Below are 27,444 nucleotides of genomic sequence, written 5' to 3' on the forward strand. Positions count from 1 at the left end.
CAAATTGGCATAATTTTCCCACAATGCAGCAGTATTTTTTTCCCAGAATGCACTGTTGCCTCCACCAGGAATTCCATATGTGCAGGGACTGATTGGACGCAATGTACCCGTGTATGTTTGGGAATAGGGGGCCTGTATTCTCAGAGTAACAAACGGCACTGGGTGCCTTTGGGCAATAAAAGGGCGACGGGGGTTATTTATAAACACTGGGCAAATTTGCACCTAGGCAGCAACCAATCAGAAGCTTGATTTCATTGTTCCACCTTGAGCTGGCTGGAGAAATCTAATGACAGATTGGTTGCTATGGGTTACTGCCCAGGTGCAGGTTTGCCCGCTGTTTATAAATGAGCCCCAGTGTGTTGTCTTGGTACCCCCAGAACAGAGTAAGGGCCCCAGCTTGGTATCTGGTTCTGTCTTAAAGGGATGGTTCACCATTAACGTAACATTTAGTACATTATTGAATAGCCAGCTTTTCAATTGGTCTTCATTATTTACTTTATAGTTTTTGAATTATTTCCCTTCTTCTGACTCTTTGCAGCTTTCAAATGGGGGTCACTGACCCCGGCAGCCAAACCCTATTGCTCTGTGAGGCTCCAGTTTTATTGTTACTTTTTATAACTTCTTCTTCTCCTTTTGGACCTCCTCTATTTCTTTTTCTTTCTCTCATCCAAACTGCTGCCTGGTTGCTAAGGTAATTTGGACCTTAGCAACTAAATAGCTGGTGAAAGTCCGAAATGGAGAGCTGCTGAGCAAAAATGTAAATAACTAAACAACTACAAATAATAAAAAATGAAGACCAATTGCACATTGTCTAAGAATAACACTTTCTACATGACACTAAAGGTTAATTTGAAGGTGAAACATACATCCCCCTGGGTGCCCCCCAGCCACTGTGAATAGCAGCACATTTTACCCACATATTTATGCCTGTACATAAGCCCTCCTCTTAGATTGTAAGCTCTGAGGGTCAGGGACTTTCTTCCTCTTAACCTACTTATATTTCATATTTGTATTTATTGCAGTGTTTGTCCCCCTGTAAATTCTATTAGTGTTTTCTTAACACTGGCAGTGCTGAGTACATAGCAGGACTATAGAAATACAGATATGTACATACAGGGGACATGGGGGATGTTTCAGCCTCCCCTCATCAATACTGTGTTTTACCTGCCCAGAGTCACTATATTTATATCCCAGTAACCTTGGGCTTCTAAGAATCTCGAAAATAAACTGTATTGGAAAACTCTGTGTTTGGGCAGTTAGTGATAGCCCCGTGTGTGCAGTTTATTGTGGTATAGGATATGGGGGTTACACTGTGTCTATATATTATACAGTTACTGTGTGTATAGGATATGGGGGTTACACCGTGCCTATATATTATACAGTTACTGTGTGTATAGGATATGGGGGTTACACTGTGCCTATATATTATACAGTTACTGTGTGTATAGGATATGGGGGTTACACTGTGCCTATATATTATACAGTTACTGTGTGTATAGGATATGGGGGTTACACCTGTGCCTATATATTATACAGTTACTGTGTGTATAGGATATGGGGGTTACACTGTGCCTATATATTATACAGTTACTGTGTGTATAGGATATGGGGGTTACACTGTGTCTATATATTATACAGTTACTGTGTGTATAGGATATGGGGGTTACACTGTGCCTATATATTATACAGTTACTGTGTGTATAGGATATGGGGGTTACACTGTGCCTATATATTATACAGTTACTGTGTGTATAGGATATGGGGGTTACACTGTGCCTATATATTATACAGTTACTGTGTGTATAGGATATGGGGGTTACACTGTGCCTATATATTATACAGTTACTGTGTGTATAGGATATGGGGGTTACACTGTGCCTATATATTATACAGTTACTGTGTGTATAGGATATGGGGGTTACACTGTGCCTATATATTATACAGTTACTGTGTGTATAGGATATGGGGGTTACACTGTGCCTATATATTATACAGTTACTGTGTGTATAGGAATATGGGGGTTACACGTGTTACTGTGTGTATAGGATATGGGGGTTACACTGTGCCTATATATTATACAGTTACTGTGTGTATAGGATATGGGGGGTTACACTGTGCCTATATATTATACAGTTACTGTGTGTATAGGATATGGGGGTTACGCTGTGCCTATATATTATACAGTTACTGTGTGTATAGGATATGGGGGTTACGCCGTGCCTATATATTATACAGTTACTGTGTGTATAGGATATGGGGGTTACGCCGTGCCTATATATTATACAGTTACTGTGTGTATAGGATATGGGGGTTACGCCGTGCCTATATATTATACAGTTACTGTGGTGTATAGGATATGGGGGTTACACCGTGCCTATATATTATACAGTTACTGTGTGTATAGGATATGGGGGTTACACCGTGCCTATATATTATACAGTTACTGTGTGTATAGGATATGGGGGTTACACTGTGCCTATATATTATACAGTTACTGTGTGTATAGGATATGGGGTTACACTGTGCCTATATATTATACAGTTACTGTGTGTATAGGATATGGGGGTTACACTGTGCCTATATATTATACAGTTACTGTGTGTATAGGATATGGGGGTTACACCGTGCCTATATATTTATACAGTTACTGTGTGTATAGGATATGGGGGTTACGCCGTGCCTATATATTATACAGTTACTGTGTGTATAGGATATGGGGGTTACACTGTGCCCATATATTATACAGTTATGTGTGTATGGATATGGGGTTACGCCTATATTTTACAGTTACTGTGTGTATAGGATATGGGGGTTACACTGTGCCTATATATTATACAGTTACTGTGTGTATAGGATATGGGGGTTACGCCGTGCCTATATATTATACAGTTACTGTGTGTATAGGATATGGGGGTTACACTGTGCCTATATATTATACAGTTACTGTGTGTATAGGATATGGGGGTTACGCCGTGCCTATATATTATACAGTATATATATTATAAGTACAGAGAGTTACAGGAGACAGGTGAGCACTGAAGCTTTAATTGGAGCTGGGGGGAGGCACAGTTTCGCCCTTTCACGCCCCGCACTCCCTGTAAATAAAAGATCATTTGAACAATGTAAAAGACATTTATAGACAAAGGATTACAGAAACAAGGTTTACGATTGGCTGTCGGGGGTGCCAAATTGGATTAAGGGGTGCTGAGTTGGATTAAGGGGTGCTGAGTTGGATTAAGGGGTGCTGAGATAAAAGACTTGGCTGGAGGAGGTGACGCCCCGGTAAGTGTCTGCATAGTGACCCATCTTGGGGCATCCGGCACTGGGGCAGGATTTGCAGCTCCCCTACGGGAAAAGACATTACATTGTTTAATCTGATAAATAATAAACACATCTTTGGCAGTGAAGTGGTTAAACCTGTAGAGAAAGACGGGTACAAGCTGAGGAGGTGCCTGATGCCGGGGAACCCTAGAGCCCCCCCACCCTGATTGTGAAGGTAACAGATTTGCGCTAAAGGAATCCCATGTAATGCTGCTTACGTCGCATCAAAAAAGGGTGTGGTCACATAAAAAAGGGAGTGGCCACATAAAAAAGGGAGTGGCTACATGTTGCAAATTTTCAATTTGCTCATCACTAGTGATACGATCCCCACTCTAAAAGTGGTACCGCACCGACTGCAGATGCACCGCCCCACACTGAAATTCTAAGGGAAAGTGATGCATTGTGGGTGAAAAATTGCATTCTTAAATTGCACTTGGCGCTGGTAAATGAGCCCCATAGTTTCTAAGAGCTGGAGAATTGAACGTTTAGGCCCTTTGCTACGAGTTAAGGGGACACTCACCCTCTGATAGGTGTCCCAGTTGGCGCAGGGGTAGCTGGCGAACGTGCCCGAGTTGCCGATACTGTCCGTGTAGTAACTAACCGCTTTCTCATGGTTACACGTAACGAAATTAACGACTCCTGTGGGGAAACAACGGCAGATGGGAAGGTGCCCAGGGGATGTTCATCTTTGAATTAACTGTGAGTATGATGTAGAAAGGGATATTCTGAAACAATTTGCAATTGGTCTTCATTTTTTTTTATTTGTAGTTTTTTAGTTATTTCATTTTCAGTTCAGCAGCTCTCCTGTTTGGAGTTTTAGCAGCTATTTGGTTGCTAGGGTCCAAGTTACCTTAGCAACCAGGGAGCGGTTTGAATGAGAGACTGGAATATGAATAGGGGAGGGGCTGAATAGAAAGATAAAGAATAAAAAGTAACAGTAAAATTGTAGCCTCACAGAGCAATAGGGTTTGGCTGCCGGGGTCAGTGACCCCCATTTGAAAGCTGCAAAGAAGAAGGCAAATAATGAAAAAACTATAACAAATAAATAATGAAGACCAATTGAAAGGTTGCTTAGAGTTGGCCGTTCTATAATGAAAAAAGTTTACTAAAAGTTGAACCGCCCCTTTAAAGTTACCAGAGGTGAGTTAGTGATAGTGTGAGCATTGTGATTGGCTGTGGGTGGTGCGGGTGGATATGGGGGTAACTATATACCAGGGTTGGACCAGGCTGGTGGGGCACTGGGAAAAAACTTTGTGGGTCCTGTGGCCCCTGCCAACCCAGGTCCATTCTACCGCCAACAAATGTCCCCAATCCTCCCCCTCATCATGGCCGCCAGTGTGCAGAGGAGGGGCATTAGCATTGGAGTTGGACCTTTCAACTGGGGTGGGGGCCTTCATAGCGGGAGCCCCAATGGGCCCCTGGCACCCCATTCTGCCACTGCATTTGGGGGAGGGGAGGGTCCATGGTTTGAGCCCAATTCCATCCTTTGCTTTAGTTATAAGTTTCTGTGTGGCTGCAACACAACCCGGTGCCAACCTGCCCCGTACGCCAGTCCCAGGGCCCAGGAAGGGCGGGTTCTGTGTTCCAGTGGGAAATATACTTACCGTTCCAGATATCTTCCACATTGACGTTTGGGATCTCAATATTCTGGGGGCACCCCGGCATGTGAACCCCTCCGTTAGGGAAGAAATCCAGGTGGCCAATCACTTGGCTCATTCCAAACCCTGAAACAAATAGAGGACAAACGTCACTTTATACAGAGGAACGTTCCCCCCCCACATTCAGGTTTGTGTGGCGGCCCTCCTGCTCTGATTGGGGGGATTTAGCCAGGGCAGTCGTCTGATTGGCTCCAGGTTGGTTCCTACACACAGATGCCCAGTGGGAGAGAATCATTACTATAGGCGCTTACACCCCAGTATTAGGCAGTTGCTCCTTAGTGTTGGGTACTTAGGAAGCGCTCAGGGGCCCCTCTGCATGGGGGGTAGGGGGTTATGTACTAAGAAATGGACTCACCAAGGCTTGGGACCAAAGGGCCAGCATCAGTGTGAATGACATCGACCAGAGCCGCGTCGGAGGTATCCAGCCGGACTTCTGCGGGGGTGTTCTGGAAGTAAGGCTCGGCTGGGTCCAGGCCTGGGGTACACACAGGGGATCAGCGGGTTTAGTTTGGAAGAGACTGAGGGAGTGTCTCTGTGCTTTATGGGAAGCCATGATAAGGGGAGGGGCCTGTACCCTCATGGATGGGAGGAGCAGAGGAGAAGGCCATGAACATATGGAGACACAAGAGGTAAGATGGAGTGAGGGGCAGAGGGATGATGGGAAGGTTGAGAGGAGGAGTTTGTAAGGCATTGTGGGCTTTATGGGAAGCCATGATAAGGGGAGGGGCCTGTACCCTCTTGGATTGGAGGAGTTGACCAGGAACGTATGGAGACACAAGAAGAGGGATGAAGGGCTTTGAAGGTTATGGGAAGGAGTTTGTATTTTAGTTTTATAGGAAGCCATGATAAGGAGTTCAGCAGGGGAGGAGCTTGTAATCTCTTAGAGAGATCCACTAGATCGCTGGTAAACCAACTGGTAGGATGGAGACTGTGAGGATGGGAAATCCTGACATTTGTGTCCACTTGCTTGGGGGCTCTTCTTCATCTTTTCACTGTAATTGGACCAATTCTACAAGATTATCATTGTGTCCTACAGACGAGTCAGTGGAGCTTGGGGGCGGAGCTAAGGCAAGGTCCATCAGGAGCAGATTGTGGGTGGGAGGAGTCAGGCCTCATTGTGAGACGAGGAAGGACTTTTCCTTCAGTCTAGAGATCCCCCTACTCACCGGAGATCCTAGCGATGCCTTTCTGTCTCTTCCCTGCCTCTCCGGCCGCATGAGCGCCCAAACTGTGCCCGATCAGATGCACATTGGCCGGGGAATAGGCAAAGTTACTCTGTTAATTAAAGAGCCTCATTAGGGGAGGAGCCTAGTTGCACGACAACTCACTAGGAATTGCCCCACTAAGGGGCATAATATCCCCAATCCTGACATGTACCTGAAGGATCTTTACAAAATAGGCCACTTCTGCCCCCACCACCCGCACGTTATTGGAGGCTTGGGAGTACAGGGTGCGGGAGCCGCCGCTCCAGTCGACAGCGATACAATTCACATCTTCTATTCCGAGGAGTTTCTGTAATAAAATCAGAGAGGTGGCTATTGGTCGGCTACTAGGGGAGGTGGGGCCTACCAGAAACCCTGATTAAAGGGCCCGCCATGCAGCTCCCAGATCTGCACACAAATCTGGACCTATCAGGTCCCACCGCTCCCCATAAATACTGCTCCCCTAGTGCCGGTCCTGTTGGGCCGGTGGGGCCCAACAGGACCGGGGTCCACTGGGTTTTCTCCCAGTACACTGGCAGGCCAGTCCGACCCTGATTGACTGACCAGTTTGGAAGCCCAAAAGAATACTGACTGGCCACACATCCCATAGCAACCAACGGACAGTACTTTACTCAGGGTTGGATTGGACCAGTGGGACACCCAGCCCCCCAAGGGCCCCAACCCAATCACAGCTGGCCTCCCTCCCCTTACGGGGTCCCCAAACATATTGTAGAATGACTTATACAAAGGACCCCAGAATGAATTATCCAGGGCGGGTCTCCCTACCTTGCACATGTTAGTGACCCACGAGTTGGTTCCGCTGCTAATAAACCCGTGAATAACGAAGCGGGTTTTCCTGCTGGTGCGGAAGTTGGACGACGAGATGGTCGAGGGGGTTATGGCGCTGACTGTCTGTAGGGAGAGGAGATTAGTGCAACAAGGGGTTAATTAATATGAATATTTCCTCACATATACACTGTGTAATGGGAGACTTTCCCTTTATTGTTTTACTTTTCCTTATTCTTCACCTTCAGGTAAACTTTTAGTACGTCATAGAATGGCCTATTCTTAGCAAGTTTTCAATTGGTCTTCATTATTTATTTGTTATAGTTTTTGAATTATTTCCCTTCTTCTTCTGACTCTTTGCAGCTTTCAAATGGGGGTCACTGACCCCGGCAGCCAAACCCTATTGCTCTGTGAGGCTCCAGTTTTTTTGTTATTGTTACTTTTTATTCCTTATCTTTCTATTCAGCCCCTCCCCTATTCATATACCCTCTCTCTTTCAAACCACTGCCTGGTTGCTAGGTTAAATTGGACCCTAGCAACCAGATAGCTGCTGAAATTCCAAACTAGAGAGCTGCTGAACGAAAAGCAAAATAACTCAAACCCCACAAATAATAAAAAATGCAGACCAATTGCAAATTGTCTCAGAATAGCAGTCTCTACATCATACAATCCCGTTATTAGGCAAATTATTTCCATTCTGTTTTGATTTCTAATTCTTCATATTCCCCCCTCTCATGTTACAGACATGGAGTCCAGTTGTGAAAATCAGAAGAGCTGCTGACCCATTATCTGACCCACCAACCCACATTGTACCCCCTTTGGACATGAGCCTGAGGGGATTATGGGGGAATCTAACCCCCAATGGCCTTTCTGCATTTGGCAGCACTGACTACATTTGGTTCAGAACCACTGGAACCCAGTCTTTCCCATAAGCAGCTGGAATAAGAGGTAATATCTCTGCTTGTTCCTATAGCAACTCCGGCAGTATCTCTGCAGTCTGGGTCTATTCACCCCTAACCCCGGTACCTGGTAGCTGTTCTGGTTGGACCGGGTGTACAGCATGAACTGCACGTTAATCTTCTCCGGAGCCCATGGTAACTTGGTGATTGGCCTTTGCACCGTGCCGGCGTATGGGCTGGTATCAGCGAAGCACCCGATTCGGTCGTAGCAAACCTGCGCTCCTGGGGGGCATGAAAGGAACCGTCATTTGGGTCATTGAGCAGTTACCTGTTATACAGAACAGCCCAATAGCACTAAGGTGGTACTGCTGCCCTACTTGCACCACTCTGTTCTGCCAGGGGCCCGGGGCAGTGATCAGCATTCCACCCCCTTAAATCAATAGCAGCCAATTAGTATCTAAGCCACTATTTTATCATATGGGATCCAAGGTTTCCCCTGACAGTCACTAACGTGGGCATTTACTGCAGCGCTGAGTGGCCCCAAGAGAATTCCCAGCCCCAAAATGTGCCCTGAGAGATGCCACATTGGCACAACAGTCAGGGCTGCTATTGCTTTGGCATCTCATCCGAGTCTGTGCCCAGCGGCACCCTGCAGAAAAGTCTTTAGACACACTGATTCCTACCCAGAACTCCCCTTCTGCCCACTCCTCTCTGTGTCCCCCGCCCAATTGCTTGCCCCTCTCAGTGGCCGGGGGGCTGTCTATCGATTTATTACACGGCTATAGAGGAAGCAGACCCCATGATCTGGGCCCCCCTGCCCCACAACCACAGGGTCTGCTTACTCTATAGTTACACCCAAGGTTGGACTAGGGGCTGTTCCCCCAGGGGCCCTGCTAACACAGCCGATACCAGTGCCCCCTGCAGGTTACTCTGCATTCAGCCCCACCTGGGGCACTTACCTTGTACTGCAGCAAGGAAGCAGAGGGCTAATGTCCAGATCAGATGCATCTGGGAAGAGAAAATGAAATAATTTGTGGTGATTCGAAAAAGGACCAATGGTGATGATGCCAGTAACAGGGCACAGTACAGATATATATATATATTATATTGTAGTGTCACCCACTGTGACCTACAGCACTTATATTTGCCTATTTGTGTCTGTTAGTTACCCTCCCATATAGATTGTAAGCTCTACGGGGCAGGGACCTCCATCCTCTTGTGTCTTTGACTCTTATCTTATTGCAAATGTATCTTGTATTTATTTGTGTTTATTGTTATACTTTGTATTTATCTATTATTATCCTAATAACCCCCTGTTTGTATTAATGTATTCTACTGTACAGCGCTGCGTACATAAGTAGCACTTTATAAATAAATATATATATATATATATATACACATCATTTACTGGCACCAATCTGCCTTACTGGCCCCCCAACACCAGCGCCCCCCCCCAGTTATAGCCCCCTCTACTGACTCCACATTGGCTTCCCATACACACTATCCCCCTGATAAAATATATAGTACAATAACATTTGTATCCTGTACCCCAGAAGCACAGATCTGCACCCTAAAACATAGATATAAATACTAAACCCAGAATAATATAACATTCTGTATAGCGCCCATTACCTTTGCCTCGGTGCTCCCTGTGCCAGCTGCAGGGAAGGGTGCCAGTCACCCCATATATATAGGATATCCCAGGGCTGAGAGGAGGAGCCAGGCTCCTATGGGTAATTAATAAGTGAAGGGCAAACAGAGGACAAGCGAGGTCTTGTGAATCCGGCAAGTGTGAGTTTTACTACTTATATCTGTTATAAGATAAATTCTAATCAACATTCCCATAGGAACCCTGTGTTATTGTTATTATTGATATTCAGGTCCTGGGTCTCCTGCTCACATGCACACTGGGTGTATAGCGCCCCGAGACCCCTGCTAATACAATTCCCATACACACACATACACCCTCTGCCCTTGATTTATTCACTTAAAGCAATACTGTCACGGGAAAACATGTTTGTTACAAATCCATCAGTTAATAGAACTTCTCCCGCAGAATCCTGCATTGTAATCTGTTTTTCCCATGGGGCTAGCCATATTCTTCCTTTCCCAGGGTGCCACAGCCATGTGACCTGTGCTCTGATAAACTTCACTCACACTTTACTGCTGCGCTGCAAGTTGGAGTGATATCCCCCTCCCCCCTCACCCCCAGCAGCCGATCAGCAGAACAATGGGAAGGGAGCAAGATAGCAGCTCCCAGTAGGTATCAGAATAGCACTCAATAGTAAGAAATCCAAGTCCGGCTTGGGACTCCTCCAGTTACATGGGAGTAGGACAAACAATAGGTTAGCTGAAAGCAGTTCTAATGTGTAGCGCTGGCTGAAAGCTCAGACTCAGGCACACTTTACTGCTGCGCTGCAAGTTGGAGTGATATCCCCCCCCCCCAGCAGCCGATCAGCAGAACAATGGGAAGGGAGCAAGATAGCAGCTCCCAGTAGGTATCAGAATAGCACTCAATAGTAAGAAATCCAAGTCCGGCTTGGGACTCCTCCAGTTACATGGGAGTAGGAGAAACAATAGGTTAGCTGAAAGCAGTTCTAATGTGTAGCGCTGGCTGAAAGCTCAGACTCAGGCACACTTTACTGCTGCGCTGCAAGTTGGAGTGATATCCCCCCCCTAACCCCAGCAGCCGATCAGCAGAACAATGGGAAGGGAGCAAGGATAGCAGCTCCCAGTAGGTATCAGAATAGCACTCAATAGTAAAGAAATCCAAGTCCGGCTTGGGACTCCTCCAGTTACATGGGAGTAGGAGAAACAATAGGTTAGCTGAAAGCAGTTCTAATGTGTAGCGCTGCTGAAAGCTCAGACTCAGGCACACTTTACTGCTGCGCTGCAAGTTGAGTGATATCCCCCCCCCTAACCCCCAGCAGCCGATCAGCCAGAACAATGGGAAGGAGCAAGATAGCAGCTCCCAGTAGGTATCAGAATAGCATCAATAGTAAGAAATCCAAGTCCGGCTTGGGACTCCTCAGTTACATGGGAGTAGGAGAAACAATAGGTTAGCTGAAAGCAGTTCTAATGTGTAGCGCTGGCTGAAAGCTCAGACTCGGGCACACTTTACTGCTGCGCTGCAAGTTGGAGTGATATCCCCCCCCCTCACCCCCAGCAGCCGATCAGCAGAACAATGGGAAGGGAGCAAGACAGCAGCTCCCAATAGGTATCAGAATAGCACTCAATAGTAAGAAATCCAAGTCCGGCTTGGGACTCCTCCAGTTACATGGGAGTAGGAGAAACAATAGGTTAGCTGAAAGCAGTTCTAATGTGTAGCGCTGGCTGAAAGCTCAGACTCAGGCACACTTTACTGCTGCGCTGCAAGTTGGAGTGATATCTCCCCCCTCACCCCCAGCAGCCGATCAGCAGAACAATGGGAAGGGAGCAAGATAGCAGCTCCCAGTAGGTATCAGAATAGCACTCAATAGTAAGGAATCCAAGTCCGGCTTGGGACTCCTCCAGTTACATGGGAGTAGGAGAAACAATAGGTTAGCTGAAAGCAGTTCTAATGTGTAGCGCTGGCTGAAAGCTCAGACTCAGTCACAAGGCACTGAGATGGCGCCTACACACCAATATTACAGCTACAAATACATTTGTTGGTACAAGAATAGAAGGTTAAATGGCAGAGGGAATTATTTGCTGTGTAACAGGGTCATTTAGAGATACAAAGTACCTCATAAAAATCATGACATAATCTCTTTAACTGAGAAGGATTTGGGCGTATTTATAGAAAACAGACTGTGCAACTGTAGGCAGTTTTGCTACTAAAACAAAGTGCTGTCTTGTACAAAAAAGGGCACTAATTTGAAGAATAAAAACATAATTTTGCATCTTTATAGGTCCCTGGTAAGGCCTCACCTTGCGTATGATGGGGAAATGGGGGGTTATGGGTTCCAGGCCTTAAGAAGGAGAATTATGGGTACATTAGAGCAGTTAGGAGCTGAGTAAATACAAATGGAGAAATGAGGTTTTAATTCTATTGGAGCCTTTAAAAGTAGCTTGGGAAACCCCGAGATCTACAGTAAGCGTTACATGTGTAGTAAATCCAAATGGACTGATACATATTAATTTATTTATATACATATATATCAGTATCAATAGGTCTACATGTGTATTTGCGGCTATAAATGTGCTGGGGGTAATTTGCCCCCCGTCCTTAGCTGACTAACATTAACCTTTGAGTTAACTTTTACTATAATATGGACAGTAATAGTCTAAGAAAATTTGCAGTTGGTCTTCATTTTTTATTATTTGTAGTTTTTTTAATTATTTCACTTTTTGTTCAGCAGCTCTCCAGTTTGACATTTCAGCAGCTATCTGGTTGCTAGGGTTCAAATTACCTTAGTAACCAGGGAGTGGTTTAAAAGAGAGACTGGTATATGAATAGGGGAGGGGCTGAATAGAAAGATAAGGAATAAAAAGTAAAAGTAACAATAAAACTGGAGCCTCACAGAGCAATAGGGTTTGGCTGCCGGGGTCAGTGACCCCCATTTGAAAGCTGCAAAGAGGCAGAAGAAAAAGGTTCAAAATGATTCAAAAACTATAAATAATAAATAATGAAGACCAAATAAAAAGTTGCTTAGAATTGGTCATTCTATCACATACTAAAAGTTAACACAAAGGTATATTACAAGCATATATTACATTTATATATATATATTACAGTATTAAGCACTGTTGCTTTATGTAAGCCCCATATGGGATGTTTCAGGCCTTATCGAAATCTAATCTTATCTAATAGAGCGCTATAACGAGCACTGCTAATTATACGCTGTATGTTTGCCGATGGCCTTGATGCTATAATAGTCACTAAAAGAAACAGCAGGGGAAAAAGTGTTTGGGCAGGTTGGCCCCATCCCCAAGTGTTTCATTTATACCAGTGCTGTCCAACTGGCGGCCCGTGACCCCCCTCTGTGTGGCCCCCCACCTGTCTGGCTGCTTTGATGGCTTACCTTTGAGTAAGCATTAAATGGTATCAGTACTGAGATTAACTGGCCCCCTGCATGGTTCTCACCTCAGATTCAGGCTGTAATCCCCCTGTATTGTTTAAACATGTAATTCCCTGTGTTGTTCACACCTTTTAATCTCTGCATTGTTCACCCCCTGCAGTGTTCACACCTCAGGCTCAGGCTGTAATCACTCCCATTGTTCCCCTGTTCACACCTCAGGAGCAGTAGAAACCCACAAATAATCCCTGCATACTACAAAAAGAACATATACTGAGGTGGTACTGCAATTAAAAAGTTTTTTAATATATAGTTATTGTGCAGACTGTAGGAGCAGTGCCAGCATTGTGTCACTGTATGCTGCCTGTGTGTGCCACACAGGCAGGGTAGGGAAGGCAGAGTATGGCACACACAGGCAGAGTATGGCACACACAGGCCAAGTATGGCACAAACCAGCCAAGAATGGCAAACACAGTGAAAGTATGGCACACAGGCAGGGTAGGGAAGGCAGAGTATGGCACACACAGGCAGGGTAGGGAAGGCAGAGTATGGCACACACAGGCAGAGTAGGGAAGGCAGAGTATGGCACACACAGGCAGGGTAGGGAAGGCAGAGTATGGCACACACAGGCAGGGTAGGGAAGGCAGAGTATGGCACACACAGGCAGGGTAGGGAAGGCAGAGTATGGCACACACAGGCAGGGTAGGGAAGGCAGAGTATGGCACACACAGGCAGGGTAGGGAAGGCAGAGTATGGCACACACAGGCAGGGTAGGGAAGGCAGAGTATGGCACATACAGGCAGGGTAGGGCAGGCAGAGTATGGCAAACACAGGCAGGGTAGGGAAGGCAGAGTATGGCACACATAGGCAGGGTAGGGAAGGCAGAGTATGGCACACATAGGCAGGGTAGGGAAGGCAGAGTATGGCACACACAGGCAGGGTAGGGAAGGCAGAGTATGGCACACACAGGCAGGGTAGGGAAGGCAGAGTATGGCACATACAGGCAGGGTAGGGCAGGCAGAGTATGGCACACACAGGCAGGGTAGGGCAGGCAGAGTATGGCACACACAGGCAGGGTAGGGAAGGCAGAGTATGGCAGTTTTTGCTGTACTACAACCATTAATATGGGTATGGTCATGTTATAACATGGGTGTGGTTTCAAGTGGGTGCGGTTTCAAAAAGGGGAGTGGTCAAAACTGGCTTCCATTATCGGCCCTCCACCACGTAGGTCGGAAAAATTCCGGCCCTCGGTACAACAGAAGTTGGACAGCACTGATTTATACAATTAGCAATGATGTCATACAAAGAGGTCTATGGAGGGTTAATGATTGTTGGGGTACTGAAAAAAATCTATTGTAGGATCACTTTTTACCCAACCAGATGGGCAGCCCTCAGTTACCTAACATTTACTTATAATAAATGTTATAGATGAATCTAAAGTTATACTTTATGTATGTAATATGGGGGTTACACTGTGCCTATATATTATACAGTTACTGTGTGTATAGGATATGGGGGTTACACCGTGCCTATATATTATACAGTTACTGTGTGTATAGGATATGGGGGTTACACCGTGCCTATATATTATACAGTTACTGTGTGTATAGGATATGGGGGTTACACCTATATATTATACAGTTACTGTGTGTATAGGATATGGGGGTTACACTGTGCCTATATATTATACAGTTACTGTGTGTATAGGATATGGGGGTTACACCGTGCCTATATATTATACAGTTACTGTGTGTATAGGATATGGGGGTTACGCCGTGCCTATATATTATTACAGTTACTGTGTGTATAGGATATGGGGGTTACCACTGTGCCTATATATTATACAGTTACTGTGTGTATAGGATATGGGGGGTTACACTGTGCTTATATATTATACAGTTACTGTGTGTATAGGATATGGGGGTTACACTGTGCCTATATATTATACAGTTACTGTGTGTATAGGATATGGGGGTTACACTGTGCCTATATATTATACAGTTACTGTGTGTATAGGATATGGGGGTTACACTGTGCCTATATATTATACAGTTACTGTGTGTATAGGATATGGGGGTTACACTGTGCCTATATATTATACAGTTACTGTGTGTATAGGATATGGGGGTTACACTGTGCCTATATATTATACAGTTACTGTGTGTATAGGATATGGGGGTTACACTGTGCCTATATATTATACAGTTGCTATGGGTATAGGATATGGGGGTTACACTGTGCCCCTAGAGGTGTCAGTACCAGGTGCCTAGGACAAATCTTCTAAATACTAATATCTGTTTTCCGCGTATTAAATCAGATAATATTAAGTGTACAGTTACAGTAACAGATAGGAACGTTGGATAACACACACCATGTATCGGGCAGACAAGGCCATGTGTGTTCCCATCCCGATATTCCCAGGACGCACTTGTCCCTGTGTTTATCATTCCATTAATATTAATCTATAGGAGACTCCGCCTCTCTGCCCCGGAATGTTCCATATATACCCAGTGAGGGGCTCATTCCCCTGCTCCTGGCACAGACACCATAGCATGAAGGTAACTGGCACAGGGTCCCTATAGGGAATAGCGGCAGTGACTTGTCTCATTGTATTGTCTCAGGTGTAAGAATTCAGAAAGTAATATAATATAAACCATAGAAAATATACATTTTCTATGTATTTCTATATCAGCCCCAGATATCTGTATCGCTTGTTTGTTGCAAAGTCATCAATAACTCTTCATTTTCTTCTCAGATGCAGCTGATGTGGGCACTTTCCCTCTGTTTCCTCACTGCGGTGCAAGGTAAGTGATGTTTCCCTTCCTGATTTACCCTCTATTCCTATACGGGACCATAATATAGATCATATCATCATATGTATCATGTACCCCCTACTGTAAATCATAAGGATATTAGCAGTCACTGAGGGGTTCTGTGCCCATATAAAGGCACAAGGCTGCAGGTTGAGTTATACAGGGAACTCTGAGTATCACTCATGTATTATAAGGGATAATGTACCCCCTACTGTAAATGATAAGGATATTAGCAGTCACTGAGGGGTTCTGTGCCCCCCATATAAAGGCACAAGGCTGCAGGCTGAGTTATACAGGGAACTCTGAGTATCACTCATGTATTATAAGGGATAATGTACCCCCTACTGTAAATGATAAGGATATTAGCAGTCACTGAGGGGTTCTGTGCCCATATAAAGGCACAAGGCTGCAGGCTGAGTTATACAGGGAACTCTGAGTATCACTCATGTATTATAAGGGATAATGTACCCCCTACTGTAAATGATAAGGATATTAGCAGTCACTGAGGGGTTCTGTGCCCATATAAAGGCACAAGGCTGCAGGCTGAGTTATACAGGGAACTCTGAGTATCACTCATGTATTATAAGGGATAATGTACCCCCTACTGTAAATGATAAGGATATTAGCAGTCACTGAGGGGTTCTGTGCCCCCCATATAAAGGCACAAGGCTGCAGGCTGAGTTATACAGGGAACTCTGAGTATCACTCATGTATTATAAGGGATAATGTACCCCCTACTGTAAATGATAAGGATATTAGCAGTCACTGAGTATTATAAGGGATAAAAACTGCTACAAATGAAACCAAGATGGTAACAGTACCAGCAGCACCAGAATGACCCAAATGACCCATATTCTTTTCGGTACTTCCCAGGGGCGCAGGTTTGCTACGACCGCCTCGGGTGCTTCTCCGATACCTACCCATACGCTGGGACTTTGCAAAGACCAATTGCAAAATTACCATGGTCCCCAGAACAAATCAATGTCCAGTTCATGCTGTACACCAGAACCAACCAGGACAGCTACCAGGTAACGGGTTCCCAGACTATTACAATAACCCTGAAGAGATTTCCCCTGAATTTACAGGAATAAATCCCCGTTCTGCTCAGTGAGACGACACAGTGACACAGTAGATGCTGAGGTTGATAAAAGACACAAAATCAAGTGAATCCTGCGTAACCTCTATATGATCCAGGGGAAGGCAAAGCCCCTACCTGAAACCTCTCTATTTTGCCCCAGAGGGGGTAAAAACATCCTTACTGACTCACACGGGGCAATTGGACTGATCTTTGGATCAACTTTTTGCTAAGAGCTTCTTATAGCAACCAAAATGTTCTTATTTGATAAAAATGCCTCTCCTCCCCCTACAGATAGTCAGCGCCACCGACCCCTCGACCATCTCGTTGTCCAACTTCAGCACCGACAGGAAGACCCGATTCATTGCTCATGGGTTTATTAGCAGCGGAACCGAACCCTGGATCACGGATATGTGCAAGGTAGGGAGATCCGGCTGTGTATAATGGAAATGCCCCACTTCCAGTTCAGAGCTGCCCCCCAGTAGTGATGTGTGGGTCGACCCATGCCCCACCCTAACCCGCCCTGACTCCACCCTAACCCGCCCTGACTCCACCCTCACCCTATGACATCACTGAGGGGGTGGGGCAGGGCACGTATGGGCCGCACTGGGTGTGTGAAATCTACGTTTTGATTGGCTGCCATGGGTCTTTTCGGGCAGGTATGAATTCGCAGTGAAATTCCGCATTTCCCCAACTGTTTGGCGAAACTTCCACCAAATTTTGCCTCGAGAGATTTGAAGTCACGTCAAAGGCGTGGTTGCCTGAAAAAAAAGTCACACGTGTCAAAAAACCCGTCCCCTATTGGGTATCCGGCCAGACACGATATCATTGGGCGAGTTTTGTAGTCGCTTCTTTGTTGCTTTTCCCCCTGTATCACAGGCATTTTTCCAAGTAGAAGACGTGAACTGCATCGCGGTCGACTGGAACGCCGGGTCCCACGCCCTGTACTCCCAAGCCTCCAATAACCTGCGGGTCGTGGGCGCAGAATTGGCCTATTTTGTAAAGATCCTTCAGGTGAGGTTCAGGATTTTGTCCCCCTTGACTCATCGACCCATTATAAGAAAATAATTCTTATTTTTAAAAATGATTCCTTTTTCTCTGTAATAATAAAACAGTACCTGTACTTGATCCCAACTAAGATATAATTACCCCTTATTGGGGCAGAACAGCCCTATTGGGTTTATTTCATGGTTAAATGATTCCCTTTTCTCTGTAATAATAAAACAGTACCTGTACTTGATCCCAACTAAGATATAATTACCCCTTATTGGGGGCAGAACAGCCCTATTGGGTTTATTTCATGGTTAAATGATTCCCTTTTCTCTGTAATAATAAAACAGTACCTGTACTTGATCCCAACTAAGATATAATTACCCCTTATTGGGGCAGAACAGCCCTATTGGGTTTATTTAATGGTTAAATGATTCCCTTTTCTCTGTAATAATAAAACAGTACCTGTACTTGATCCCAACTAAGATATAATTACCCCTTATTGGGGCAGAACAGCCCTATTGGGTTTATTTAATGGTTAAATGATTCCCTTTTCTCTGTAATAATAAAACAGTACCTGTACTTGATCCCAACTAAGATATAATTACCCCTTATTGGGGGCAGAACAGCCCTATTGGGTTTATTTAATGGTTAAATGATTCCCTTTTCTCTGTAATAATAAAACAGTACCTGTACTTGATCCCAACTAAGATATAATTACCCCTTATTGGGGCAGAACAGCCCTATTGGGTTTATTTCATGGTTAAATGATTCCCTTTTCTCTGTAATAATAAAACAGTACCTGTACTTGATCCCAACTAAGATATAATTACCCCTTATTGGGGGCAGAACAGGCCTACTGGGTTTATTTAATGGTTAAATGATTCCCTTTTCTCTGTAATAATAAAACAGTACCTGTACTTGATCCCAACTAAGATATAATTACCCCTTATTGGGGGCAGAACAGCCCTATTGGGTTTATTTAATGGTTAAATGATTCCCTTTTCTCTGTAATAATAAAACAGTACCTGTACTTGATCCCAACTAAGATATAATTACCCCTTATTGGGGCAGAACAGCCCTATTGGGTTTATTTAATGTTTAAATGATAATGTGGGTGCCTGGGTGGAAATGGGTGCAGTATTAATTACTCCCTGTTTAGCTCTATGTGCAACTAGGCTCCTCCCCTAATGGGGCTCTTTCATTACCAGAGTAACTTTGCCTATTCCCCGGCCAATGTGCATCTGATCGGGCACAGTTTGGGCGCTCACATTGTCGGAGAGGCAGGGAAGAGACAGAAAGGCATCGCTAGGATCACCGGTGAGTAGGGGGATCTCTAGACGGAAGGGAAAGTCCCTATATATAGCCCATGGGCCATCGGCACCAGTATTATATAGTAAATTGTCCCAATTACATTGATATGTTTATGCTTTGGAGACAAGTGACCAAACATACTAACATTTCCTCTCCAACCCTCCCCATCCCAACTGAAACACCATCAGTTTTCTTAAAAGTGGGTGGAGCTTAATGCCTCAAAAGGAGTCTTCTCTGAGAAAGACTTCTTGGCCTTAGCACCAATCTTATTGGCCGCCTTGAAAACTAAACTATTAATCCCGCCCCCCCCCCCCCCCCCGAAGAATCCCCCACTGTAGATGAATATGGTTATTATAAGACTATGGCCAGTGAACACAGCCATTTTGTGGGTGGAGCTTAATGAAGCCAATGGTATCACCAATAGGATAGTTGGGCAAAGACCAAGATTGATACTTCTCATTGGCTAATTGGTGTGTATCCCCAGGCCTGGACCCAGCCGAGCCTTTGTTCCAGAACACCCCCCCAGAAGTCCGGCTGGATACCTCCGACGCGGCTCTGGTCGATGTCATTCACACTGATGCCGGCCCTTTTCTTCCAGATCTTGGTGAGTTTATTCCTTAGCTCGTTAACTAACGAGGCCTCTGGATTAGCGACCTAATTGTGAGATTCATATTATTATCCTCTATGTGGGTGTGTCTAGGCAGCTATGAAGTGGGCGGAGATAGTACCAACCTGTAGCCAATCAGGTGATTCATATGGCTAAACCAGTAGGAAGAAGAACAATGTTAATTACATGACTGACAATGATCATTTGTTTTAGGGCTTGGAATGAGCCAAGTGATTGGCCACCTGGATTTCTTCCCTAATGGAGGGGTTCACATGCCAGGGTGCCCCCAGAATATGCCAGAGATGTCAAATGCCAGCGTGGATGACCTGTTGAGTGGTAAATATATATTTTTCCAGGGCACAGAATAGAGAATGAATGAGGTACGGGGCAGCTGGGGCCTTGTTCTACCGTCATGGTGAACCTCAACCTTCATCCAGCTCCAGCGATGGACCTCCTTCCCCTCTCTTCCTCCTAATTTACATTGTTCCTTGGCAAACCCCGCCCACCTAACCCACAAACACCAATCACAATTCAGGACACTCCTCTCCATACATGATACAATTCCCATGAATGTGAAACAAGAGGTAACGATTGGGGGGAGGAGAAGAGGACACAAGGTGGGGTGGAGCATTGTGACCCAAGACTCAGCATGTTGAATGTATTTTTTCAACCACAGCTACTATTGATACAAACAAAGGTTTACTATAGGGGGAACAAGACCCATAAACTGATGGAGAGCCCTGGAACTATAAGGGTCAACCAGCCCCCCCATTGGGACAAATATGTCACCAGGCCCAGGACAACAGCCCTACCTTTCCACCCCCCTCCCCACTGACGGCCCTGATTAGAGCATTAGTTAAGTTCTATTGCATCATAGAATGGACTCTTCTTAACAACTTTTCTGCTAAACAACATTTGCTTGTTGGGGTCACCGACCCTGGCAACCAAATAAAAAACAAAACTGCTGCTCTTTCAATCTACAAATTTAATTGTTACTGTTATATTTAATTGGCCATCCCTTGGCTCTTGCTGGCTGTCATTTATCCCCCAGTCTGTTTCTTACACCACCACTGCCTGGTTGCTATGAATAGGACCATAGCAACCAGATGCATTTGTTTTAGAATTCAACTGCCTACAGGAAAGTTACATTTAAGGTATAAAACCCTATAAGTTGGGTCCTGGGGACCTACTCCAGACAGAATGGGGGCCCATATTGAGACCAGTCGCAGAATGGGAAGGTGTAATGAGGTTCAGTGTAACATTATAGCAATCACTATGGCAGCTTCCTGTGTAACTTTTCCTTCTACCCACGCAGAAGTCTCTGACTTTATTACCTGTAACCACATGAGTGCTCCCAAGTACTACACGCAGAGTATCACCCGTCCCAGCACGTTTGTGAGCTTCCCCTGCGCCAACTGGGAGACCTATGAGTCGGTGAGTGTTGCCTTGAATTGCAGCAATGGAGACTCCTGGCTCCGCCCACATGGGGGGTTCTAAGTGGGAGGGGCCTTAGCTGTGTTCAATAGCTCTGCCTCCTGTGTATCCCAGTGTTGCCAACAGGGGCTCAGCAGAGAATGGTAATAATAACGAGATAAATGAGCTACAAATAACAATGTTTTTTCTGATAGGCTCGGTGTATGACCTGCCCCAGCGCCGGATGCCCAATCATGGGTCACTACGCAGACACTTACACTGGCATCACCTCCTCCAGCCAAGTCTTTTACCTCAGCACCCAATAATCCAACTCAGCACCCAATAATCCAACTCAGCACCACCGGCACCCAAGACGTTTATCTCAGCACCCCTTAATCCAACTCAGTACCCCTTAAACTCCTGCCAAAGTCACAAATGGACCAACCGTATCTCTAATAAAAATATTATTTGCACAAAGCTCTCTGTAACTGTCTACTCCTTGTTAACCCCCAGATACATACAGTATGGCACCTCCCCCAGATACCTACAGAATGGCACCTCCCCCAGATACCTACAGTATGGCACCTCCCCCAGATACCTACAGTATGGCACCTCCCCCAGATACCACAGTATGGCACCTCCCCCACCTACCTACCCACCTCCCCCAGATACCTACCTCCCCCAGATACCTACAGTATGGCACCTCCCCCAGATACATACAGTATGGCACCTCCCCCAGATACCTACAGTATGGTACCTCCCCCAGATACCTACAGTATGGCACCTCCCCCACACCTAGTATGGCACCTCCCCAGATACTACAGTATGGCACCTCCCCCAGATACTACAGTATGGCACCTCCCCAGATACCTACAGTATGGTACCTCCCCCAGATACCTACAGTATGGCACCTCCCCCAGATACCTACAGAATGGCACCTCCCCCAGATACGTATGGCAAAATAACAAAAACTAGTTACTTGATCCCAACTAAGATATAATTTACCCCCCCTTAAGAACAGCCCTATTGGGTTTATTTAATGGTTAAATGATTCCCTTTTCTCTGTAATAATAAAACAGTACCTGTACTTGATCCCAACTAAGATATAATTACCCCTTATTGGGGCAGAACAGCCCTATTGGGTTTATTTAATGGTTAAATGATTCCCTTTTCTCTGTAATAATAAAACAGTACCTGTACTTGATCCCAACTAAGATATAATTACCCCTTATTGGGGCAGAACAGCCCTATTGGGTTTATTTAATGGTTAAATGATTCCCTTTTCTCTGTAATAATAAAACAGTACCTGTACTTGATCCCAACTAAGATATAATTACCCCTTATTGGGGCAGAACAGCCCTATTGGGTTTATTTAATGGTTAAATGATTCCCTTTTCTCTGTAATAATAAAACAGTACCTGTACTTGATCCCAACTAAGATATAATTACCCCTTATTGGGGCAGAACAGCCCTATTGGGTTTATTTAATGGTTAAATGATTCCCTTTTCTCTGTAATAATAAAACAGTACCTGTACTTGATCCCAACTAAGATATAATTACCCCTTATTGGGGCAGAACAGCCCTATTGGGTTTATTTAATGGTTAAATGATTCCCTTTTCTCTGTAATAATAAAACAGTACCTGTACTTGATCCCAACTAAGATATAATTACCCCTTATTGGGGGCAGAACAGCCCTATTGGGTTTATTTAATGGTTAAATGATTCCCTTTTCTCTGTAATAATAAAACAGTACCTGTACTTGATCCCAACTAAGATATAATTACCCCTTATTGGGGCAGAACAGCCCTATTGGGTTTATTTAATGGTTAAATGATTCCCTTTTCTCTGTAATAATAAAACAGTACCTGTACTTGATCCCAACTAAGATATAATTACCCCTTATTGGGGCAGAACAGCCCTATTGGGTTTATTTCATGGTTAAATGATTCCCTTTTCTCTGTAATAATAAAACAGTACCTGTACTTGATCCCAACTAAGATATAATTACCCCTTATTGGGGCAGAACAGCCCTATTGGGTTTATTTAATGGTTAAATGATTCCCTTTTCTCTGTAATAATAAAACAGTACCTGTACTTGATCCCAACTAAGATATAATTACCCCTTATTGGGGGTCCCTGGCTTCCCTGCCCCACTTTGCCCCCAGGGGATAGGTACAGGATAAAGGGGGCAGTTAGTGAGTCAGTCGGTGTCACTGTGGGAAAGGAGGGAACAAGGAAATATTTACACGCTGTGGGTTTTGGGCTCAGATTTCTCTAATCAGGAGGAAGATCTGTGCGTGACGCTGTTTCCTGGAGTGAATGGCACAATTACAACACTCGGGGCTGACATTCTCCCCCAGGGGCCAACATATAACATGGAAGTGTGGCAGCCTGTGCCGGGGGGGTTACTATATTGCTTTGCCTCATTTCTAGGTCACAGCCCAGTCCATATAATTCATTGTAAAGGGCTCATTTATAAACACTGGGCAAAATTGCACCTTGGCAGTAACCCATAGCAACCAATCAGTGATTAGCTTTTTTCAGCCAGCTGCACGGTGAATGGTAAAATAAATCATCTGATTGGTTACTGCAATTTGTCCCCACTGTTTTTAAATGACCCCCAGTATCTCTACTATAATATTTTCATATAAAGACAACCATTTGCCCCTTCAGGGTAAGAGATATTGTCAGTTGTAGTTATATCAGTCCAGTCTCTAGGCTGCTGGCCTCAGGGCATGCTGGGAATGGGGGCTCCCCAATAGCTGGGGGGGGCAACTTCAACGTTTCCTTATAAATGAAATTACTTATTGGTGGCAATTAAAGGGGTTCTTTAGACAAATTGCAGTTGGTCTTCTTTTAATGATTTCACTTCTTGTTCAGCAGCTCTCCAGTTTGGAGATTCGGCTGCTATCTGGTTGCTAGGGCCCAAATTACCTTAGCAACCAGGGAGTGGTTTGGATGAGAGGCTGGTATATGAATAGGGGAGGGGCTGAATAGAAAGATAAGGAATAAAAAGTAACAATAACAATAAAACTGGAGCCTCACAGAGCAATAGGGTTTTGGCTGCCGGGGTCAGTGACCCCCATTTGGAAGTTACTAGGAGTCAGAAGAAGAAGGCAAATAATTCAAAATCTATAAAATATATATATATTTTTTTTTCAAGATTTTTTACTAAATAAATATTAAATTCACTGAATGCACCTGGGCTATTTAATTCATTTTTTCTGCAATACTGGATATATATGTATATAAAATACAGTTGGGTCATTTCCCTATGGGACCAAACTGTAAATTATATCCTTATAAACAGTGCTTAGTGATGTCATTTCTGTCACATGACTCACTCAAACTTGTATATTATAATAAATGGTACCCCCTGTTGTAAAATATAAGGATATTAGAAGTCACCTCGGAGTTCCATGGCCTCGGCCTTCAGGCTAATCCCTTTATATGGTCATAGAACTCCTCGGAAATGTATTATATCCTTATATTTTGCAACAGGGGGTACATTATTCACTAGTTACAGTATATACCTGTCTGGTTTCCTTCTCCCTAAAGGAAATTTTATTACAAAAAAGAGGACAATTTGATAACAAATCACTTTACACCAATCTCCGTTTCATACACAGTAACGTTCCTATTGGGTGGGATATAAAGTCCCTTGTTACAGGTTATCTGTGCCCAGGTGAGTTGTTGGGCAGAGAGAAGGTCTTTTCCTGCCCCCCCTCCCCGTATTCCCCCCAGAATGGCTATTGATACCCAGAGCGCTCCTCATTCCCCTGTGAGATTCCCGGGGGGCGTCTCTGCCCCCTTTGCCTGCGCTGAGATTGGTCACAAGCCGCAGAGAGAACCTAACCCTCCCCCTCACTATTTCTCATGGGCATGCTCTGGGGGCCCCACACCCCACCAAGGGATCTATGTCGTGGCCCCTGCACCTCCCCTAGTGGCCCCTGCCACCCGCTGAACCCCCCTTCCCCCGAGCGTCCGTACTTTAGGGTCTGGGCCGGTGGGGTATACCAGGTTTTCTCCCGTTGCCCCGCTGGCCCAGTCCGACCCTGAATATGGGCCCAATAGCCTTCAGCTCCCAATGGCTTCTCTTTCTCTTATTCTCTGTCACATTCTGGTTCTTTACTTTCCCCTAATGGAGTCACTTCATTCCCTTCTCTGTCGCTTCAGATCCGCCTTTATATCCGCACACATTTCTGTTTGAATCCAGTCATGAGTTCCATTCATTTGCCTGAACAATCACACTCTCTTCCGAGAGTGTAGTTGGTCTCTCACATTATGGGAAATATTCACTAAATTGCTCATTTTCTCCTCATCATAAGTAGCTCACATAAGACTGAACCCCCTGGAGTCTAGACAGGTGGCCGGTAAGTGGGAAGAGGCTGATGAGGCCAAGTCAAGCAAGGTCAGGGCAGGCAGCAATGGCTCAGAATGTGGGCAAATCCAAAGTTAGGGCAGGCAGCAATGGTTTAGAATGTGGGAAAATCAAAAGTCAGGGCAGGCAGCAATGGTTCAGAATGTGGGTAAATCAAAGCCAGGGCAGGCAGCAATGGTTCAGAATGTGGGCAAATCCAAAGTCAGGGCAGGCAGCAATGGTTTAGAATGTGGGAAAATCCAAAGTCAGGGCAGGCAGCAATGGTTCAGAATGTGGGAAAATCCAAAGTCAGGGCAGGCAGCAATGGTTCAGAATATGGGAAAATCCAAAGTCAGGGCAGGCAGCAATGGTTCAGAATGTGGGAAAATCCAAAGTCAGGGCAGGCAGAAATGGCTCAGAATGTGGACAAATCCAAAGTCAGGGCAGGCAGCAATGGCTCAGAATGTGGGCAAATCAAAGCCAGGGCAGGCAGCAATGGTTCAGAATGTGGGCAAATCCAAAGTCAGGGCAGGCAGCAATGGTTTAGAATGTGGGACAATCCAAAGTCAGGGCAGGCAGCAATGGTTCAGAATGTGGGAAAATCCAAAGTCAGGGGCAGGCAGCAATGTTCAGAATGTGGGAAAATCCAAAGTCAGGGCAGGCAGCAATGGTTCAGAATGTGGGAAAATCCAAAGTCAGGGGCAGGCAGCAATGGTTCAGAATGTGGGTAAATCAAAGCCAGGGCAGGCAGCAATGGTTCAGATGTGGGCAAATCCAAAGTCAGGGCAGGCAGCAATGGTTTAGAATGTGGGAAAATCCAAAGTCAGGGCAGGCAGCAATGGTTCAGAATGTGGGAAAATCCAAAGTCAGGGCAGGCAGCAATGGTTTAGAATGTGGGACAATCCAAAGTCAGGGCAGGCAGCAATGGTTCAGAATGTGGGAAAATCCAAAGTCAGGGCAGGCAGCAATGGTTCAGAATGTGGGAAAATCCAAAGTCAGGGCAGGCAGCAATGGTTCAGAATGTGGGAAAATCCAAAGTCAGGGCAGGCAGCAATGGTTCAGAATGTGGGTAAATCAAAGCCAGGGCAGGCAGCAATGGTTCAGAATGTGGGCAAATCCAAAGTCAGGGCAGGCAGCAATGGTTTAGAATGTGGGAAAATCCAAAGTCAGGGCAGGCAGCAATGGTTCAGAATGTGGGAAAATCCAAAGTCAGGGCAGGCAGCAATGGTTCAGAATATGGGAAAATCCAAAGTCAGGGCAGGCAGCAATGGTTCAGAATGTGGGAAAATCCAAAGTCAGGGCAGGCAGAAATGGCTCAGAATGTGGACAAATCCAAAGTCAGGGCAGGCAGCAATGGTTCAGAATGTGGGAAAATCCAAAGTCAGGGCAGGCAGCAATGGTTTCAGAATATGGGAAAATCCAAAGTCAGGGCAGGCAGCAATGGTTCAGAATGTGGGAAAATCCAAAGTCAGGGCAGGCAGAAATGGCTCAGAATGTGGACAAATCCAAAGTCAGGGCCGGCAGCAATGGCTCAGAATGTGGGCAAATCCAAAGTCAGGGCAGGCAGCAATGGCTCAGAATGTGGGCAAATCCAAAGTCAGGGCAGGCAGCAATGACTCAGAATGTGGGCAAATCCAAAGTCAGGGCAGGCAGCAATGGCTCAGAATGTGGGCAAATCCAAAGTCAGGGCAGGCAGCAATGGCTCAGAATGTGGGCAAATCCAAAGTCAGGGCAGGCAGCAATGGCTCAGAATGTGGGCAAATCCAAAGTCAGGGCAGGCAGCAATGGCTCAGAATGTGGGCAAATCCAAAGTCAGGGCTGACAGCAACTTGAGAGACATTATGGACTGACTATGGGGAACCGCTTCTCTATGGGGCACAAGTCTTGTTTGGCCACTTTCCTTGTAGCGCAGGGACCTGTTCCCTGTGTTGGGTTTGGGGAGATGCAGAGATAACGGGAGACGCAGAACAAGGAAGGAATGAGATAATATCTGACATTTACAATATA

At 45.3% G+C, this 27,444-nt stretch overlaps 2 protein-coding genes across 3 annotated transcripts; one reads left to right on the forward strand and one right to left on the reverse strand.

Moving 5' to 3' along the window:
- Positions 1-3,099: 3,099 nt before the first annotated feature.
- On the reverse strand, positions 3,100-9,529 carry LOC100487482 (pancreatic triacylglycerol lipase). The gene is made up of 10 exons (XM_018090009.2): positions 9,499-9,529; positions 8,826-8,874; positions 7,994-8,148; positions 6,968-7,093; positions 6,357-6,491; positions 6,146-6,254; positions 5,335-5,454; positions 4,926-5,045; positions 3,842-3,960; positions 3,100-3,345 (listed from the first exon to the last, which is right to left on the reverse strand). Exons 2-10 carry the CDS (start codon positions 8,872-8,874, stop codon positions 3,235-3,237), a joined length of 1,044 nt encoding a protein of 347 aa, XP_017945498.2. The 5' UTR covers positions 9,499-9,529; the 3' UTR covers positions 3,100-3,234.
- On the forward strand, positions 7,647-21,552 carry LOC100488279 (pancreatic triacylglycerol lipase). 2 transcript variants are annotated; one of them, XM_031906121.1, is made up of 10 exons: positions 7,647-7,915; positions 15,619-15,667; positions 16,550-16,704; positions 17,046-17,171; positions 17,631-17,765; positions 18,953-19,061; positions 19,540-19,659; positions 19,876-19,998; positions 20,978-21,096; positions 21,291-21,552. In XM_031906121.1, exons 2-10 carry the CDS (start codon positions 15,619-15,621, stop codon positions 21,399-21,401), a joined length of 1,047 nt encoding a protein of 348 aa, XP_031761981.1. In that variant the 5' UTR covers positions 7,647-7,915; the 3' UTR covers positions 21,402-21,552. The 2 variants fall into 2 exon arrangements, with proteins under 2 accessions (XP_031761981.1, XP_031761980.1); XM_031906120.1 differs by lacking the exon at positions 7,647-7,915 and adding an exon at positions 15,105-15,421.
- The last annotated feature ends 5,892 nt before the right edge of the window (positions 21,553-27,444 follow it).

The sequence above is a fragment of the Xenopus tropicalis genome, chromosome 7 (genome assembly GCF_000004195.4).
Source record: "Xenopus tropicalis strain Nigerian chromosome 7, UCB_Xtro_10.0, whole genome shotgun sequence".
Lineage (NCBI taxonomy): Eukaryota > Metazoa > Chordata > Amphibia > Anura > Pipidae > Xenopus > Xenopus tropicalis.

Coding starts and splice junctions, on each gene's coding strand:
- LOC100488279 (XM_031906120.1), top strand. CDS start 15,356: ATGTTCCATATATACCCAGTGAGGGGCTCATTCCCCTGCTCCTGGCAC. Junction 16,705..17,045: donor CCAACCAGGACAGCTACCAG/GTAACGGGTTCC, acceptor CTCCCCCTACAG/ATAGTCAGCGCCACCGACCC. Junction 19,999..20,977: donor CGTGGATGACCTGTTGAGTG/GTAAATATATAT, acceptor CTACCCACGCAG/AAGTCTCTGACTTTATTACC.
- LOC100487482 (XM_018090009.2), bottom strand. CDS start 8,874: ATGCATCTGATCTGGACATTAGCCCTCTGCTTCCTTGCTGCAGTACAA. Junction 8,149..8,825: donor CTTCCTTGCTGCAGTACAAG/GTAAGTGCCCCA, acceptor CATGCCCCCCAG/GAGCGCAGGTTTGCTACGAC. Junction 5,455..6,145: donor AGGCATCGCTAGGATCTCCG/GTGAGTAGGGGG, acceptor TGTGTACCCCAG/GCCTGGACCCAGCCGAGCCT.